This window comes from Poromitra crassiceps (genome assembly GCF_964638095.1).
Source record: "Poromitra crassiceps genome assembly, chromosome: 13".
Taxonomy (NCBI): Eukaryota; Metazoa; Chordata; class Actinopteri; order Beryciformes; family Melamphaidae; genus Poromitra; species Poromitra crassiceps.
In genome coordinates this window covers 20,065,524-20,082,612 of record NC_139644.1, presented here as the reverse complement: position 1 = coordinate 20,082,612, position 17,089 = coordinate 20,065,524, and the positions used below count along the sequence as shown (strand labels likewise).

Sequence of the window (17,089 nt, the reverse complement as noted above, 5' to 3'; positions counted from 1 at the left end):
GCCTATAGACCGAATCATCACTCCTCCACAGCAGAGAGAGGAAGTCAATGTTTCACGTGTGGATTTATTGATATTATAATGAGTTAAGGGGCGGAGTGGAGAGGAAAGGTTTGCCACACAACACACATAATGGATCAATCATGGCAAAGAAATGGGTCATCTGGAGTGCAGCTTCATCTTAAAGAAGGCCTCTTTTCCTCCTTATCCTGCCTTCACTTCACCTGTCCATTAGTTAGCAAGATAAGACATAATGCTGCAGTATTCCATGCAGTGTTATTTACATGTTGCCACAGATACAGAGCAGAGAGGCCAGGGTGAAAGTCAGTGTGATTAATGCACCGGCCCTGGGTGTTTATCACAAACCCTAGAGGGAGATGATTTACAGCTATAATTAGTGCACTTTGCTCTCTGGATGCTTCTACACACATTCAACCCCAAAAATATACAATCACTCTTCCTTCCGCACTCTTACTTTATTCCCTGTCCTGCCAGTGAAATCCTCATCATTTCTCTCTCTCCCCCTCTCTGTCTCTCTGTCTCTAGGCTTGCCCTCCTCAGTGACCCATGAAAGAAGCCATGCCGGTCCTCACAGCAGGAGCGGGTGAGCTGAATTAATGTGTAGATGCTTGGATTTACACATCATCACACACACTATTAGCTTCCTCAACACATACAGTACATACTGCTTGAAGCTAGCTCAGCTCTGCTCCATCTGTTCATGAAAATGTACATGTTCTCCCCCGTTTGTGTTCATCCTGTAGGGCTCCATGAAACTCTGGCGCTGCTGACGTCCCAGTTGCGTCCCGATGCCAATCACAAAGAGGACATGGTGTTCCTCAAAGATGTCTTCAGCGAGAGGAGCTTGGGATACCTCATGAAGGTGGGATCCAATGCTACGTGGATTTTTGCCATATGCACTACTTAGATTTGCAACTTTTCAATTTGGTGACAAAACTGTTTCTTTTGCGTTTATTTTAGGAGATGTTTCAGGCGAGCAACCATGTATTAATCTACTGTGCTGCTGTGTCATAGCTGCACAGTCTCCCGTCACTCGTCATTACCTTCACTTAGTATGGAAACAGGGAAAATATTCCCTGCATGTACGTTGTATCAATCAAGTCATGCAAAACTGCTAGACTTGGACACATTTATTTAGGATTACGTACCATTTAATTTGAGAGCTACTACAAATTTTCTCACTTATCTCACATATATATATATATATTCCTTTAATGATGTCCCTTCAAATTAATGGATGGTTTGTGTTGCAGATCCATGAGAAGCTGAGACAGTATGAGAGGCAGAGCCCGACACCTGTCCTCCACAGTGCTTCTTCTCTGGCTGAGGATGTAAGTACACACACATACACACACACACACACACACACACACACGCACACACACACACACGCGCAGACATACACGCACACACACTAATTGCCTTCCTAGTGGGGCACAACAGTCAGTCACAATGAGTTAGGTCAGAGAGAGAAGCAATGCAGGTATCAAGAGTGAATTTTAATGTTCTCAAAGTGCTGAATCATCCCATTGCTCATCTAATGAAACTCCATATCCTGGCTCGCCCTCTCTCACTCACACCAGGTAGTGGGGAAAATGCTGACCGTGCCTATATACTCGCTACTTATTTTCCTTTGTGTGTGTGTGTGTGTGTGTGTGTGTGTGTGTGTGTGTGTGTGTGTGTGTGTGTGTGTGTGTGTGTGTGTGCGCGCGTGCGTGCGTGCGTGCGTGCGTGCATGTGTGTGTGTGTCTGTCTGTCCTCAGCTACTGTATAGTAAACTGCAGTATGCATTATGGTTATGGACACAACACAGGTTCACTGCAGGTCACGGTTCAGTTCATGTTTGCGCTGTGATTGGCAGGTGGCAGAGGAACTGCAGAGTGGACCAATGAGCACTGAGGAGAAGGAGCTCCTACTTCTGCTGACATCACCACATCTCAAGGTAAACACACTTTCAGCTCAGTTAATAAATACACATTTATATCTGTATCACATGATACTATCATGTGGGACTTTTGTAACAATTCAACTCAATTAAAAGAAATTGGTCATCATGCTTTCACACTGTAAGATGATCTGAAAAGAGGATCTGACACAGACATGCAGCTTCCCCGAGAAACCACACGTTCTTCACAAATGGGTCAACAGAGCAACTAGGTTCTGAACTCTGTGTATTTAATGTGTGTTTCATTTATTGTTGCTGTCCAGTGAAAACCTCATGTCTCAAAAAAAAACAATCAGTGCGTCTGTTTCCTTCCCCGTCAGGCCGTTCTCTCGGTGCACGACACCGTGGCCCAGAAGAACTTCGACCCCGTGCTGCCGCCGCTGCCTGATGACTTTGAAGACGAGCTGGACGAGGAGTCGGTGAAGATCGTCAGGCTGGTGAAGAACAAGGAGCCTCTGGTGAGTCGTGACCAGTGGGCAAGCTCTGCCCCTTTCCCACGAGGACACAAAGTAACCCCGAAAGTTGTAATTCCTTGAATGGCCACTTGAGGCAAGGCTCAGAAGTCTCCTCATTCCCGTTCACTGCCATGTTAACATGCCCCACTCTTTTAAGCATCTTTACAACCTGGGCCTTAACACGGTTTTGGTCTATATAGCTAATTTCACCTTTTCATAACAACTGTATGGGGGTAATTTCTTATATAACCCGCCCATTTGGAGTAAAATATACAATAGAAAAGGGGGTGATTGACAGGTCACCTGTCCAGTGAAGGTCAGAGAGAGAGAGGGGGAGAGGAGGTGAAGGTCAGAGAGAGGAGGAGAGGAGGTGAAGATCAGAGAGAGAGGGGGAGAGGAGGTGAAGGTCAGGGAGAGGAGGTGAAGGTCAGAGAGAGAGGAGGTGAAGGTCAGAGAGAGGAGGAGAAGAGGTGAAGGTCAGAGAGGAGGAGAGGAGGTGAAGGTCAGAGAGAGAGAGGGAGAGGAGGTGAAGGTCAGAGATGAGGAGAGGAGGTGAAGGTCAGAGAGAGAGAGGGGGAGAGGAGGTGAAGGTCAGAGAGAGAGGGGGGGAGAGGAGGTGAAGGTCAGAGAGAGAGGGGGAGAGGAGGTGAAGGTAAGAGAGAGGAGGAGAGGAGGTGAAGGTCAGAGAGAGGAGGAGAGGAGGTGAAGGTCAGAGAGAGAGGGGGAGAGGAGGTGAAGGTCAGAGAGAGAGGGGGATAGGAGGTGAAGGTCAGAGAGAGAGGGGGAGAGGAGGTGAAGGTAAGAGAGAGGAGGAGAGGAGGTGAAGGTCAGAGAGAGGGGGAGAGGAGGTGAAGGTCAGAGAGAGAGGGGGAGAGGAGGTGAAGGTCAGAGAGAGGAGGAGAGGAGGTCAAGGTCACAGAGAGAGGGGGAGAGGAGGTGAAGGTCAGAGAGAGGAGGAGAGGAGGATGGAGAGATTTTAAGTGGCATTAGGGAGCGAAAACAGAAGAGCCTGCAGGAAAGAGGAGATGGGATGAGTGAGGGAGGGATTTATAACAAACTAAAACCTCCTATTGCTTCTCTGTGCTGCAGGGTGCCACCATCAGACGCGACGAAGCCAGTGGGGCTGTGATCGTGGCTCGCATCATGAGGGGAGGTGCAGCCGACCGAAGTGGTAAATCCCTGTGTTTTGTCTGTGACACTATAGGCTTCCTATAAACTGTATGTCTGCTTCAAGATTACTTTCAATTCAAGATTTGAGATTCAATTTCAAGATGCAAACAATTTGTACTGCAGTATCTTACAATGTGATTTTAAATGGAGGGTACAGATTCCGTTCCCCCCTCCCCAAATATGGACATAAGACTGGGAAAACAAAGCAAAACGTGATCCATAAATGACAGTGAGATGAAAGAGAGTGTGAGAGAGGGATGGATTGCAACAGCAGCTGCAGCCAAGCGAGAGGGTGTGCTGGATTTGTCATTTGTCTTTGAACCCCAAACCACTCTGCAAGGCAGGCTCCTTCCCCAGAGAGCCAATCACACGTCGTATTAGAGACTCATCAAAGATCATCTATGGCTGTTACCATGGAAATACCAGCCACATGCAGTGTGTGTGTGTGTGTGTGTGGGGGGGGGGGGGGGGGGGAATTGAACTTTCTCAGCGCGTCTTGTATGTGTGTATGAAGACGTGGAGCAGTGTGTGCATATTATGCTCTCGTACCTCAGGGTAAAGTGTATCACATCGATCTCTCTTCTCCCCGGTTACGGTTTCATTGTTGTGACTGCGGTTAAATAGATCTCAGCTTGGGATAGCGGTTTCTGCTGTGTACCTGACAACAATATGGAACTGATCTGAACCAAAGACCCATAGATGGAGCTCTGTGAAGTCTCTGTCACGGATGTCTCTACCCACTCACTGTAATGTCTGTCTTAATAGTATCTCTCCTTCTGCTGCCAGGTCTGGTCCATGTGGGAGATGAACTCAGAGAGGTCAACGGTGTCTCCATCATCCACAAGAGACCCGATGAGATCAGCCAGCTGCTGGTAAGACAGACAGAACGGCTGTAGTTTTTTAATGAAGTGGAGGTTTAAAGGTATAGTGGCATGGCTAGGGCAATATAGAAGTCTAAAAAAAAAATTTTTTTCAACTGCAATACAGTTGTTGATTCTTCAAGATAGCATTATATTCGGTGATATTATATGTAATGATAAATATAACGGTGGCTAAACCATACCATACCATACTATACCATACCATACCATACCATACCATAACCCACACCATACCATACCATCTATCTACAATAAAGGGAGCATGTGGGCAACGTTTGTTTGTTTGTTCTCGGTTACATTTTCTGTCCCACTGATGATGTCATAGGAGGCATTGTGACATCACTGATGATGTAATCATACCATACCATACCATACCCTAGTGCCTAGTTCTAATGTTACACAATTTGATTTAATCCTGCCTGACCTATGTTCTATCCATTGTTCACCTCATTTAATTTGTAAAGAGTTTAGCCTATATACGGTTTTCACCAGCTGCAACCCCACAGCATTTCCTTTTTCTCAGCTTCTTCTTCTGTGTTTTATGGCGGTTGGCATCCTTAAATGTTGCATTACCGCCACCTGAATTGTTAATGTGTCTGTCGGAGACACGGCCTAACGTTAACATTTAATATGAGCCGAATATCAGCCTGCGCTCAGCTAGTATACAGGAAGTAAACCAGATATTCAGGTGGGTTGTGAGGGGTGGTTATTGTTGTCAAGTTAAAACCGTCTATAATCCATCCCATGTTACCTTTGAGCTAAGTGTATAGAATCTTTTTAGTTTGTCTTTAATCTGAAGTCACAAAGCTCTCTCTCTACAGTACTTCCTCTGTCTATGTGCAACTCATCTCCTCTACTTCCTCTGTCTATGTGAGACTCATCTCCTCTACTTCCTCTGTCTATGTGAGACTCATCTCCCCTACTTCCTCTGTCTATTTGTGATCTAGTCCCAGTCCCAGGGCTCCATCACTCTCAAGATAATCCCTGCAATTAAAGAAGAGGACCAACTAAAGGAGAGCAAGGTGAGATGGAAGAATGAGGGTCTGAGTATTGAGTATTCTGACTTTGCAGGTATAAATATACTCAATCGCAGGTTATGGTAATCTGAGGTTAATAGCAGTTGTTAGTGTTGGTGTAGTCAGTGTCCTCCCAGATTATTTTTTTCCCCCTCTTAACTCATTCTCCGCCATTGGCGTCCATTAACGTTATTTAAGAGACAACACTTCCCCGCCATTGCCGTAATGGAACATCAATAGGTGTTTTCACCGTCATGTGATAGATGGCTGTCTTGCTCACCTTATGAAATACTACAGCACGTCTAGAGTTGCACAGAAGCGACCACAAAGCAGGAAGAGAGAAAAGCAACAATCTCCCATCAGAAAAGCTCCATAAAATAGCTCCAGGCACTACTCAAGCGCTGGTCCGGCAGCTTTTAGCGAGCCACAGGCACGGACTCGACAGCGGGGCAGCCTGTCACTCAAATGTGAAGGATTTCCTTTCACCACGCTGCAGGTGCTGACAACATGTCCACAAGTCACTTGTCCTCAGGAATTCGTAATCCAGTTCCTAAACTCTCACACCGTGTACATTTCAGCCGGTAGATTTGCTCCTGACCTCCATATTACACAGACAACCAGTCGCCCCACCCCACCACGCAAAACGAACGCGCGACCCGGCTCCCCTCTCTCAAGAGTCGGATGAATCTTTCTCGCATCGGTAAAAGCTGTGCCCACGGGCGTGTTTGACCTCTGGTAATAACTCGGGGGCTCGAACCTGCAACCCTCGTGTTGGTAGGCAGGGAATCTACCGCTGCATTACCCGGACGCCCAAGGATGAGTGACTGATGGGATTTTGGGAAAACTTGGCACTTTCATTTACAATAACCAACTGGTTCCAGGTGTACATGAGGGCCTTATTTGACTACACCCCCTTGGAGGACAAGGCCACGCCCTGCCAGGAGGCGGGACTTCCCTTCAAACGGGGAGACATCCTGCAGGTGGTGACGCAGGACGACCCCACATGGTGGCAGGCCAAGCGGGTGGGGGACAGCAACCTGCGGGCGGGGCTCATCCCCTCCAAACACTTCCAGGAGAGGTGAGAGGAGCCACGCATTCAAACACTACAGCAAAAAGAGCGCTTCAAGTGAACGCCCTGTGCTGTTCCATGTCAAATAGCGGATATGCTGTGTAAACAAATGGGAGCCAGGATTGAACTCTTCATCCACTCTGTAATCTGTTAAATCCATATATTCATGCATTCCTCTTTGAGGGGTCAACTGTGATTAGATGGAGTATGGGAGCAGTGCAGCAATATGAATCTAAACACAGCACACATACTGTAGGTACACGACTACACGCTGAATCTGTAAGTGTCATAATTCCTCAGTGAAATGCTCTATAGCCTCAGCTGGATTCATAACTATGACTGAAACACAGGAGGTCAAAGCTCTGAAGCACCTAAATAAAGCTTGACTCCAGGCTTTGTACAGTAGGTATAAATGGGTGCTCACGATAAAAATAACTCCATTCAGTTGAAAGCTCAAAAAGAGAAAAAAACAGAGGGGTCTGGATGGATGAAAACACACTTTTGAATGCATCAGCATGACCGAACGAAAGGAATATCCAAGATGAAACAAACTAACGCGTCTTGACAGATAACGCATCACAGCCATGTGTCAGAGCGTTGTTCTGTGTCTTGCATATTTAAATCTCCCTGAGATTCCATCCCTCTCTTGCTCACAATATCTTTCTGATCTGATGGTTCTCTTGTTTCTGCCTCTATCTTTGGTTCTTCTTCTTCTTCTTCTTCTTCTTCTTCTTCTTCTTCTTCTTCTTCTTCTTCTTCTTCTTCTTCTTCTTCTTCTTCTTCTTCTTCTTCTTCTTCTTCTTCTTCTTCTTCTTCACATTCTTCCAGACGGCTGGCCTACAGAATAAAAATGGGCACACTCCCGAATCCCAAATCCCCTAAAAAGACTGCGTGTAAGTTCCTCTCTCTGCTTCACTTCCCCATGCTCCCACTCCATCTTCAGCATGATGTCAGTCTTGTATTATAATGGTTCGCTATCACCATTCTGTCACTTTTTGATGTAGCGCTCGCCTTTCACTATAGAGATAAACTCAGTCACTGTCATTGCAGGAGAATCATTTCAATGATATATAGCTGTGTTTTCATTGACATATTGACATTTTTTTCTGCTAATTTGCATTCTCAGAGGCATTAGTATTCACTGTCCATTCCATGTGTGCTGCTTTTAAAAGGGATGAGAGGAAGAGAGAGAGAAAAAGAGCAGGAGAGAGAGACAGACAGACAGACACAGAGAAAGAGAGATGGGGGGTGCAGACAGGGAGGGATGGATTACAGTTATGAATTAATCTCTTTCATGTTTGGTCCATCTGGCCAGTGAGCACGCAGGCTGTGAATTCAGCTTAAGTGGAGGCAGACAGCACAGCAGACAAACCAGCGCCCAGTGAGAGAACAAGCTTAACGATGCGTCACACCTCTCGCTTTCTCACGGCGGCGCTGTCGAGGCGCTGTGTGCATGGGAGGAGGAGCCAGGTGAGCAGGTAATTGAGCGGTGGCTCTTCGTGGACTGCGTAAGCTGCAAGCGATCCGATTAGTCCTGAGCCACAGTGTGGAGACAACAAGGGCTTACTTAGCAATATGGCAGCAGGCCTTGCAATGCTGTACAGCAGCCAGCCTGCAGGGGGCGTCTCTGTCTCCTCCTCCTCCTCCTCCTCCTCCATCTCTTCTGATGAAGTCCCCCGGCCCGGGCAGGGGGTCCTGTCAGTGTGGGTGTTACCTATGGAATTACATATATGTCACCAGGTCGAGAGCTCGATCAAACATAAGCACGAGCGTATTATATTGTTTCGCGCTAATGTAGCTAACGTAACGCTAGTTCGTTAGCTACTAGCGTTACGTTAGCTACATTAGCGCTGTTAGCCACCAACCAAATTTCAGAGTAAAGTAAACCGGGTTGTTAGACAATGCCATCAGTGACGTTATTATCACTTAACCTACATGTAAATCTTCAGGTGTCACCGCCATTGTTCAGTCTGTGTGTGTTTTTGAAATAGCCTAAAAAAAGAAAATAGCAAGCTGCCAGTCTGGAAACCGTTTCCTTTCTAAGGAAGCTTCCTGCCTGTGACAGAAGCTGTCATCAAGGTAGAAGGAGGGCCGTGTTTACAAGATAACTAACAAATTAATTGTCTTTATTTTTGTCGTCATTATTATCAACCATTAATCCCCCTGGCATGTTTGTGATTGTGAAAATTGTGATTAAGCTATACACAAAGTATTCTGGATATATTAGTGTAAGGCTACTTGGTGCCAATAAAAATTTTTTTAAGGGGGTGGGTCGGTGTTGAAAGTGGCCAATCATCGAGGGCCAGAGGCCTGCCTTGGTTTCCGCCCACAATTGTCAAAACTCCAACGCGAGCGCGCAGAACTCAACCATGAGAGAGGAGAAAGAGAGAGAGGGAGGGAGGGCAGCATCAACACACGCGCACACGGTGGCTGCTTGTGCACTAGAATCTAAATACACGCGGTAACGTTCATACCTCGCGCTGTGCTTTTCTCTCCTCGCTCGGTGCAGTCTTTGTGCGCGCGGGATGTAAGATTGCGCGAGTGTGAGTATGTATTTGCGCGTGTGAAACAATATAATACGCTCGTGCTTATGTTTGATTGAGCTCTCGACCTGGTGACATATATGTAATTCCATAGTTACCCCTGTGTCCCCTCAGTGATGGCATATGTTTCTCATGGCAATAAAGCCCATTTGAATTGGATTAAATGTCATTGTGACAAGTGAAGGAGTCTCAGATGACTTCACAGAGAGGCCGTCTCTTTGTGTTTCTAATCTACCAATCTTCTCTCTGCTGTACGTTTCCATTCATTCTCATCCTGTCATTGAGGTTGGCTAGAGCAGTGGTTCACAACATGGGGACCGGGGACCACTAAGGAGTTCCAGGGGGTCTGCAACAAATTAATGAATTGTTAAAGACCCCCTAAAAGTCATGTTTCAAGATGTGTATGAAATACTCTACTATGAATAAGAATTTGTGTCTGATGGTTTTTCCCCACAAAAAGGTTAAATTATCTTGTTAAAATCCTTAAAATGACTTCCCCTCCTTCTCCCTCATTTAAAAATCCAAAGCAACCAATCAGAGTTATCTAAAACATAACTAGCCAATCACAGCATACAACATGGGCTTTCAACACATTCTCACTCGTGACAAAGTGATGAGAAGGGTTCCTGACCAATCTGCAGTCTATGACGAATTGGGAGTAAGAATGTGTTGGGTCCTTTAACTGCTGAATACTGGACAGGGGTTGGCTCCAAGATTCATGATGTCACGAATCTTGCTTGTTGAAAACAGCCTTTTCAGGGAGCTCTGAGCTTTCCACTTTCAGAAGATAATTGTGGATACAGTCTTCTATAGTGTCAAACTGGGCACAGACATCATTCTGCACAGTGAAGCTCAGACATCCAACTGAAAGAACATGAAGACAAAAACAGACTTTTGATTTGAGGGGGTCTTTAAGCTGAGCGTTATTTCATTTACAAGAGGTTGACAATTAGATGATGTAGAAGAATATAACTGTTTTGATCACGCTATAATTTATTCACTGTTATCTCTCTACCGATAGTCATGGAATCCTGGACCAAATCATATCTAACAATCAAAAATAACAAATAAAAAAATAGTAAAATCTCATGAAGTGGGTGGGGGGTCTGTGGATCTAATGTGCAGTGAATTAGGTTCCTTGATATGAAAAAGGTTGAGATTCACCGGGCTAGAGTTACACACTATTGCTATATTGCTCGTAACTAAGCCGAATACCTTTAGCATGTTTCACACCGTCTTCTTTTTCTGTTTCTTTTTGTTGCATACTATATCAGATGACCAAGGATGTGATAAAGGTGGGTACATATGGAGACCATAGATGTGATTAATCTTCAATACACACACACACACACACACACACACACACACACAGTGTGTTCTGTGCGCGTGTGTGTGGCTGTGGGTGGGTCCGTGCGTGCATGTTTGTGTGTGTGTGTGTGTGTGTGTGTGTGTGTAAAGCCTGCATGTGTGCTAGTGGGGTGTACTTTTGGGATTTCTACTGCGTATTGTGCTTGTGCGTGCGTGCGTGCATATGTGTGTGTGTGTGTGTGTGTGTGTGTGTGTGTGTGTGCATGTGTGTGTGTGCAGGCAGAGGCTCAGAGCCGCATCCCTGGAGACTCTTCCAGCCAAGCAGAGGTTGTTAAAGATAGCAGTAGCCCGTCCCTTTCTTTAGTCTCACCCTTAGTGCCTATTTACTTTTGTTCTCTCTCTCTCTCTCTCTCTCTCTCTCTCTCTCTCTGCGGCAGTTTCAGCTGCCTTTTTCTGTGCTATAGTGTTGTAATGATCCTACAAATGTGTATTTGTGGTGCTGCTGTAATGCTAGTTTCCGACAGTCCCTGAATGCGTCATTGTGTTGTGCTGTTTATTGTTTAGGCCAGTTATTCTGACGGAAGGTGAACGCACCACTGTAAGATAGGAAGTGGAAGCCTGGTGTGTTCAGTCTTGCGGGTGTTGAGCCAAGGGATAGACGCTAGCAGATAGCTCTCCTGTATATTGGTGTAGGTTACAGCCGATAGCAGCCTGGTTAGGATGCAATAAACGCACTGAATTGCAAGCCAACCATCTCATTATTTCCATGTCTCGTCCCTGAGCAGAACGCAACAGTATCATCATAAAATAGTTTTTCTTTTTACTGTGCGGATCATCATACAATGTGGAGAGTGGAAGCTGACCTCAGAAAAATACATTTTTGCCTGGTTTTGGATTTGCATTTTGTAGGTTTCTGTGTGTGAGGCAGTGACTGCATTGTACCTCAGCTGGACTTTGTTCATCTCTGGGGAGGTCAGGCTTGTTTACATGTCTGAGTGGGTCAGAGAGAGCCGGGGCACAGCTGGCTCCTCCATCTCCTCTCTCCTCTTTCCTCTCCTCTCCTCTCCTCCACAAAGCAGAAAGCTCTGTGTCTGTTAGGTCAGACTCAGATCTTTTCATCATGGCTTCTACAGTGGCTGTGGCCTCCAAATGTGTTCCAGTAATTGAAACAGCACATCCAAAACAGAAGTCAAGCAGGTGCAGGAACCAAAAGGCAGTAGTACAATATAAAGAAAAAAGAAGGTCCGCACAATGAAGCTCCCATTTACCTTTTATTAAGTCATCTTTCTTTCGAGCAAACTGCTCTAGACTTGTCTGAGGAAGAGCGGTTTGTCTGAGGAAGAGCGGTTTGCTCGAAACGTCACACCTGTTGGATGGCTTAATAAAAGGTAAACAGGAGCTTCAGTTTGCGGACCTTCTTTACTGTGTTCCTCCATCATCATCATCCCCCCCCCCCTGCTTGCAGCCTGTTCGCCCCGCCTGCTCCGGTGCCCATGCTCCTCCCCTCTGTAACTCTTGACTTCCACCCCCTGTTCCTTAACTCTTGCAGGTCTCTTACCCTGTGCTCACCTCCTTTTCCCCTGCTTGCCTCCCTACAGAGGACTGTGACTGTGAGGGCTATTTCAATGGACAGTACATAGGTGAGAGCGTGCACGTCTTTCTCCACCTCCTTCTCCCTTTCTGCTCTTTGCCTGCTGCAGTCTGGCTGTGCGCTGGTTCCCTGCTCGCTTTGGGCTCGGGGGTCAAAATGGCTGCCTGAAGGCTTGAGCTGGCCAGGGGCGAGGGATGCGAGGAGGGGCAAAGGTGACGAGGGGTCAAAAGAGATGCGGTCAAAGCCCAGTGCTGGAGGAGGGGATGGTTAATCAGACCCAGAATCCATGTTTTATTTTAGGCAAGGGGTCATAAAGACGCACGTGCAGATGTGGAGACGACTGATTGCACATTGCCCGCCATACTGTTCATACCAGACAATGGTAATGGAGGGATACATGTGTAGGAAGTACGGTCTCTCACTTCTGCCGGTGCCAGTAACAGATCCACCTCACCAGAGACTCCACTGCATAATTAGTGTTCACAGACGGTTCAACGATATGTGAGAGTGCCAGATATTACGATATGCAGCATAAATCTCAAGTCAACAAAAGACCACATTTAGACCTACGTGGTTTGCTTATTTTAGTGTAATACTCAGGGAATTTTACCACAGAAAAAAACTGAGCTTGTTATTTTCAGTGCTTGTTATTGCATTGGAATAGTCATATTTCATTGCCATAACAGGCTCATCCGTTCAATACAAATTGCAGGGGAGGGTGGACGTCACCCCTTTATCATCAACCCCCTTCTAACCTTCCACTGACCCCCTCCCCTCCCCTCAGCCCTGCTCACCCCGACATGACCCCAACTCGCTCCCCTTCACCACATCCTGCCAGCCGCTGGAATGACGATGAGCATGAGAAGTGGTCTAAACACAGCTGAAAGCTTATGAGCATGAGGAGTGGTCTAAACACATGAGGAGTGGTCTAAACACATGAGAAGTGGTCTAAACACAGCTGAAAGCTTATGAGCATGAGGAGTGGTCTAAACACAGCTGAAAGCTTATCAGCTTCTTCTCACGGTGACATGGGGGAAAAAAGGCTAATAACGATTTAGAGAACATATGTGTATTTTTGTGTTAATGCTGTGACTTCCAGTCAACCAGTCATGCTTACTGTGCATGGCCTGTAAAACCCTCACCACCAGCCGCCATGCCATGCCCCTGCCCCCCGTCCTTGTCCCCCTACTAAGCAGTGTTTGGATCCTCCTGCCCCCCCCCCCCCCCCGCATCTTGTGCTGATGCATCGATTTCCCCCCCCACCCCACCCCATGAGGGCCCTGCTGCGTTGGATGCATTGCACACTCAACCAGGCACGTTTGCTGCTCGTTCACCCTGTGTGGAGGCGTGAGGCTGGGTTGTGTGATGCTCTAACGCCAGTTATAGTCTCTCCTAAGTGTAAAGCAGTGGCGCCCTCCTGTGGCCAGGTGTTTTCCTGGGAATTTTATTCAGGTACAGTTCCCGGCTTATTCCCTCTCAGGTACACACCACTGGCAGGGGGAACGGACAGGCCTGGCCGTGGGGAAACCCTGATTTGCAGTTAGTCAGTTCCATTAACATGGCCTTCACCAAGGCCAGGCTGTCCTGTCTGTCCTGCCTCAGCCCTGTAGCCTCTTTCAAAGCAGCATGCCTTGTTCGTACCAAATGTTGTCTACCATGGGTCACGGGAATCTTCAGACTATCTTCCTTTTTCAACTATTGGTTAAAGCAGATCCGAGTCTGCATCATTCTCAGGCCTGGAGTATATCACCTATATGTTTACTGAAGGTGCTGCCAAAACGTTGTTGGATATTAGCTGCTTGTGATCAAGCTTTGTTTGACACATGACCTTAAATTGGCTTTTTAAGTTCAGCTAATATCTCACAATATCAGGCAGTCCATTTACACTGGAGATAAGAGTGTGTTATTCCCAACCCTGCAGTAATGGTCACACACTATTCATAAAGGTTTAATGCATGGTTATCATCAGGCTGGTCTTTAATTGATTGAAAAAGGAGGTTGGAAAAAGACAAATTATATAATGTTCTGTGTTGACATTGTATTTTGATTGCATGATCAAATGTTTGTGCACAAGACTTATTATCTAATAATGACCTTTGTACCTGCAAAAAGACAATAGCTACATGGCATGAGTAGAACAGTACTCAAGTGTTATGTAATCGTATGAAATCAATTTAATAGCCGGATAGCACCTGACCTTTGACCCGTTGTCTGTCTTCCCCTCGGCCGTCCTGTCCTCGGTCGTGCTGCAGCCGGTCTGCGGAGGAGTTTCCGGTTGAGTCGTAAGGACAGACAAGGCTCCTCCGGCGAGGTCTCAGATCCTGGAGACTCTGATTTCCTGACCTATGAGGAGGTGACCCGCTACCAGCAGCGGTCCAATGAGAGGCCTCGCCTGGTGGTCCTGATTGGTAAGACCTGGTCAAACTGAGCGTTTCTCCTATGATGACAGTGACCCTTAGTGGAGGATAGTGTGTATTGCAACACACTGATGACGAATGGCATTTTCTACAAGTACTTCTACTAGAGGCTGTGTGCAATTACCGACAGCTCTTGCAACAAGACGATACATCTGCCATTCTTTATTGCTTGCACTTTCTCTCTCTATCCTTCAACACTCTCGCACTCCAAAGGTTCTCTTGGAGCACGCATCAATGAGCTGAAACAGAAGGTGATAGCGGAGAACCCACATCGCTATGCTGTGGCTGTCCCACGTGAGTCAACATGGAATTAAACACACACTGTATGTACTAATGGACCTACATCACAGCACACTGTGCGATCACATCAATTCCCACTGCGTCCCCACAGATACCACCAGGCCTAAGAAACCTCACGAGAAGGAAGGCGTGGAGTACCACTTTGTCACCAAACAGCAATTTGATGCAGATGCTCTGAACAACAAGTGGGTTTCCATAGATACCCTACTGCTCTTGCGTAACCACGAATTGCTTGCATGAATTACGGCCTGTTGATGTTCTGATTTTTTCCGTATTGTGTTGCACAGGTTCATAGAGCACGGGGAATATAAGGAGAACCAGTATGGCACCAGTATAGAAGCTATCCGCTCCGTACAGGCCAAGAACAAGATGTGTCTAGTGGATGTGCAGCCTGAGGTAGGGGTCATGTAAGGTCACAGGTACCACAATCCAATATCATTACATCACGTCATGATGTATGGCTCCTGCAGGCAGTAGTGCATTGCAGTCGGGTCAGATTCGCTCGCTATGTTGGAACATGACATAGCGGTGCTGACTTTGTCCTATATCGTCTATGCTTTCTGACCCCTGTTTGCTCTATTGTCTGTGAATGCTCCTTCACCCCCAGGCTTTGAGGAGGCTGCGGACGGCAGAGTTCAAGCCCTACGTGATATTTGTCAAGCCTCGTGTTCCTGAGAGCAGACGCCGGCGCAGCGCTGCCACCTCACCAGGAGGGGGAGAGCATGGGCGCCTTACGGTAAGCATCATCCACTCTCTTGTGTGTGTAGTGTATGTGTGCAGACGTGTCTCTGTCTAGTTCAAGTTTGTTTCTATAGCTGTTTATCACATTCATGTCTCAAAGCCCTTTACAGAGAATGAGCCTAACTCAATCTAACTGATCACCAATCAACCCCATACAGAGTTATATAGGACAAACAGTAGGAAAAGCACAAGACATACAAAACCAGATTTTAGCAAGACATAATTAACAGACATAAGAACCTGTTCTACATAGAAACCTATCCGGCATCACCAGCTTTACACCCTCTCTCTCGTCAACAGGACGAGGACCTCCAGGAGATGCGTCAATCAGCCATCCAGATCGACCAGCAGTACGGACACCTGGTGGACCGGGTCCTGATCAAGGAGGACTCAGCCAGCGCTTGCGCAGAGCTGCGAGGTGTTCTGGAACGGCTAGAGCGAGAGACCTTCTGGGTGCCTGTCAGCTGGGTGCGGACCTAAGCCGCCCCTCCATACTTGGAGCTTCATAGCCCCGCCCACCCTGACCCTGCACCCTCCCCAGTCCTCTCTTGTGAAGATGATCCCCCGTCCCCCGAGGCCTGCAGGCCAGCCTGGGGAGTCCGCTGAACTAACTCCTCCCACCCGGCCAGTCAGGTAACCATACACTGAGGCACGGAGGGACTTAAGCGAAGCCCAGAGGAACCCCTCTGTGTCTGGGGTGTTCCTGCAGATCACAGCTCTACTTGGCTCTCTCTTTGTCCAAGAACCACTGTCACCTCCTCAAACGATTGCTTCTTTCTCATGTCATATTAATTCAGGTTCAGTTAGAATTCATTTTATCGACTTCGAAGGCACGCACACGGTTATGTTTTGTAGGCCCAGAAGTGTAATTTATTCCTCCTGCTGTCACTCTCTGCAGGTGCGTTGAACATGAAGGCATGTCAGGGCTGGAGTCCCAGGCCTGGAGGATTGCTCAGTCAGTCAGCTTTATTGCCACTCCTGTTGGCTGGTAAAAACCATACTGATCACCTGAGAATTCACATTCTATTTCATTGTGGAGGCCAGACTGACCCTAATCTCGGAGTACCATTTCGTAGCTTGTTTCTGGTTTCACAGTTTTATTCTAGTTGAAGTTCAGCACCAACCATACAGTACTTCCTGTTAAGTCCTATTTCCCATGCACACTATACACTATAAGAACCAATGATACATTCTGCAGAACAGGGAAAAAAAGGTGTTATAATCAAAATATGGACAACATTTTAAGTGAATGCCATTCAAAACTAAGGTGTGTTCTGTCTCATAAAGTACACACACGATCTCCACAAACAGTAAGACAGTAAGCAACGCGACACACACTTTATCAAATATAATGATATAGAAATGGAATGTGAAATAGAATTTTATTTTCTACGAAACGTTTTTTTCGGTGGGTTTGTTTTTAGGAAATGCACGAGAGTCAATTATTTAATCTCAGATGTAAATAATGTAAATGTTAATCCTTGTGTGCCAACGAAAGATCTCGTAGCACTTCAATGCAACCTGTTTACCTTTGATCCCTAGGAACCCACATCTGTTTGTGTTTGTAAAATCATGCAGTGTGCAAACACACACACACACGTGATGCTCCTTTTGTCTATAGGAATGGGTTTTGTA

The 17,089-nt window shown here is 46.6% G+C and overlaps 1 protein-coding gene across 1 annotated transcript; it reads left to right on the top strand.

Annotated features, from left to right (window-relative positions):
• Positions 1 to 564: 564 nt before the first annotated feature.
• On the top strand, positions 565 to 15,934 carry LOC310787463 (MAGUK p55 subfamily member 3-like; the record flags this gene model as incomplete). The annotated part of the gene is made up of 19 exons (XM_083648896.1): positions 565 to 601; positions 762 to 880; positions 1,272 to 1,349; positions 1,880 to 1,960; positions 2,284 to 2,421; positions 3,508 to 3,589; positions 4,375 to 4,460; positions 5,417 to 5,491; positions 6,367 to 6,563; positions 7,383 to 7,447; positions 10,372 to 10,392; positions 12,004 to 12,045; positions 13,383 to 13,448; positions 14,249 to 14,404; positions 14,627 to 14,707; positions 14,805 to 14,898; positions 15,001 to 15,109; positions 15,321 to 15,449; positions 15,755 to 15,934. The coding sequence occupies 19 exons, from the start codon at positions 565 to 567 to the stop codon at positions 15,932 to 15,934; spliced, it is 1,836 nt and encodes a 611-aa protein (XP_083505022.1).
• Positions 15,935 to 17,089: the final 1,155 nt, after the last annotated feature.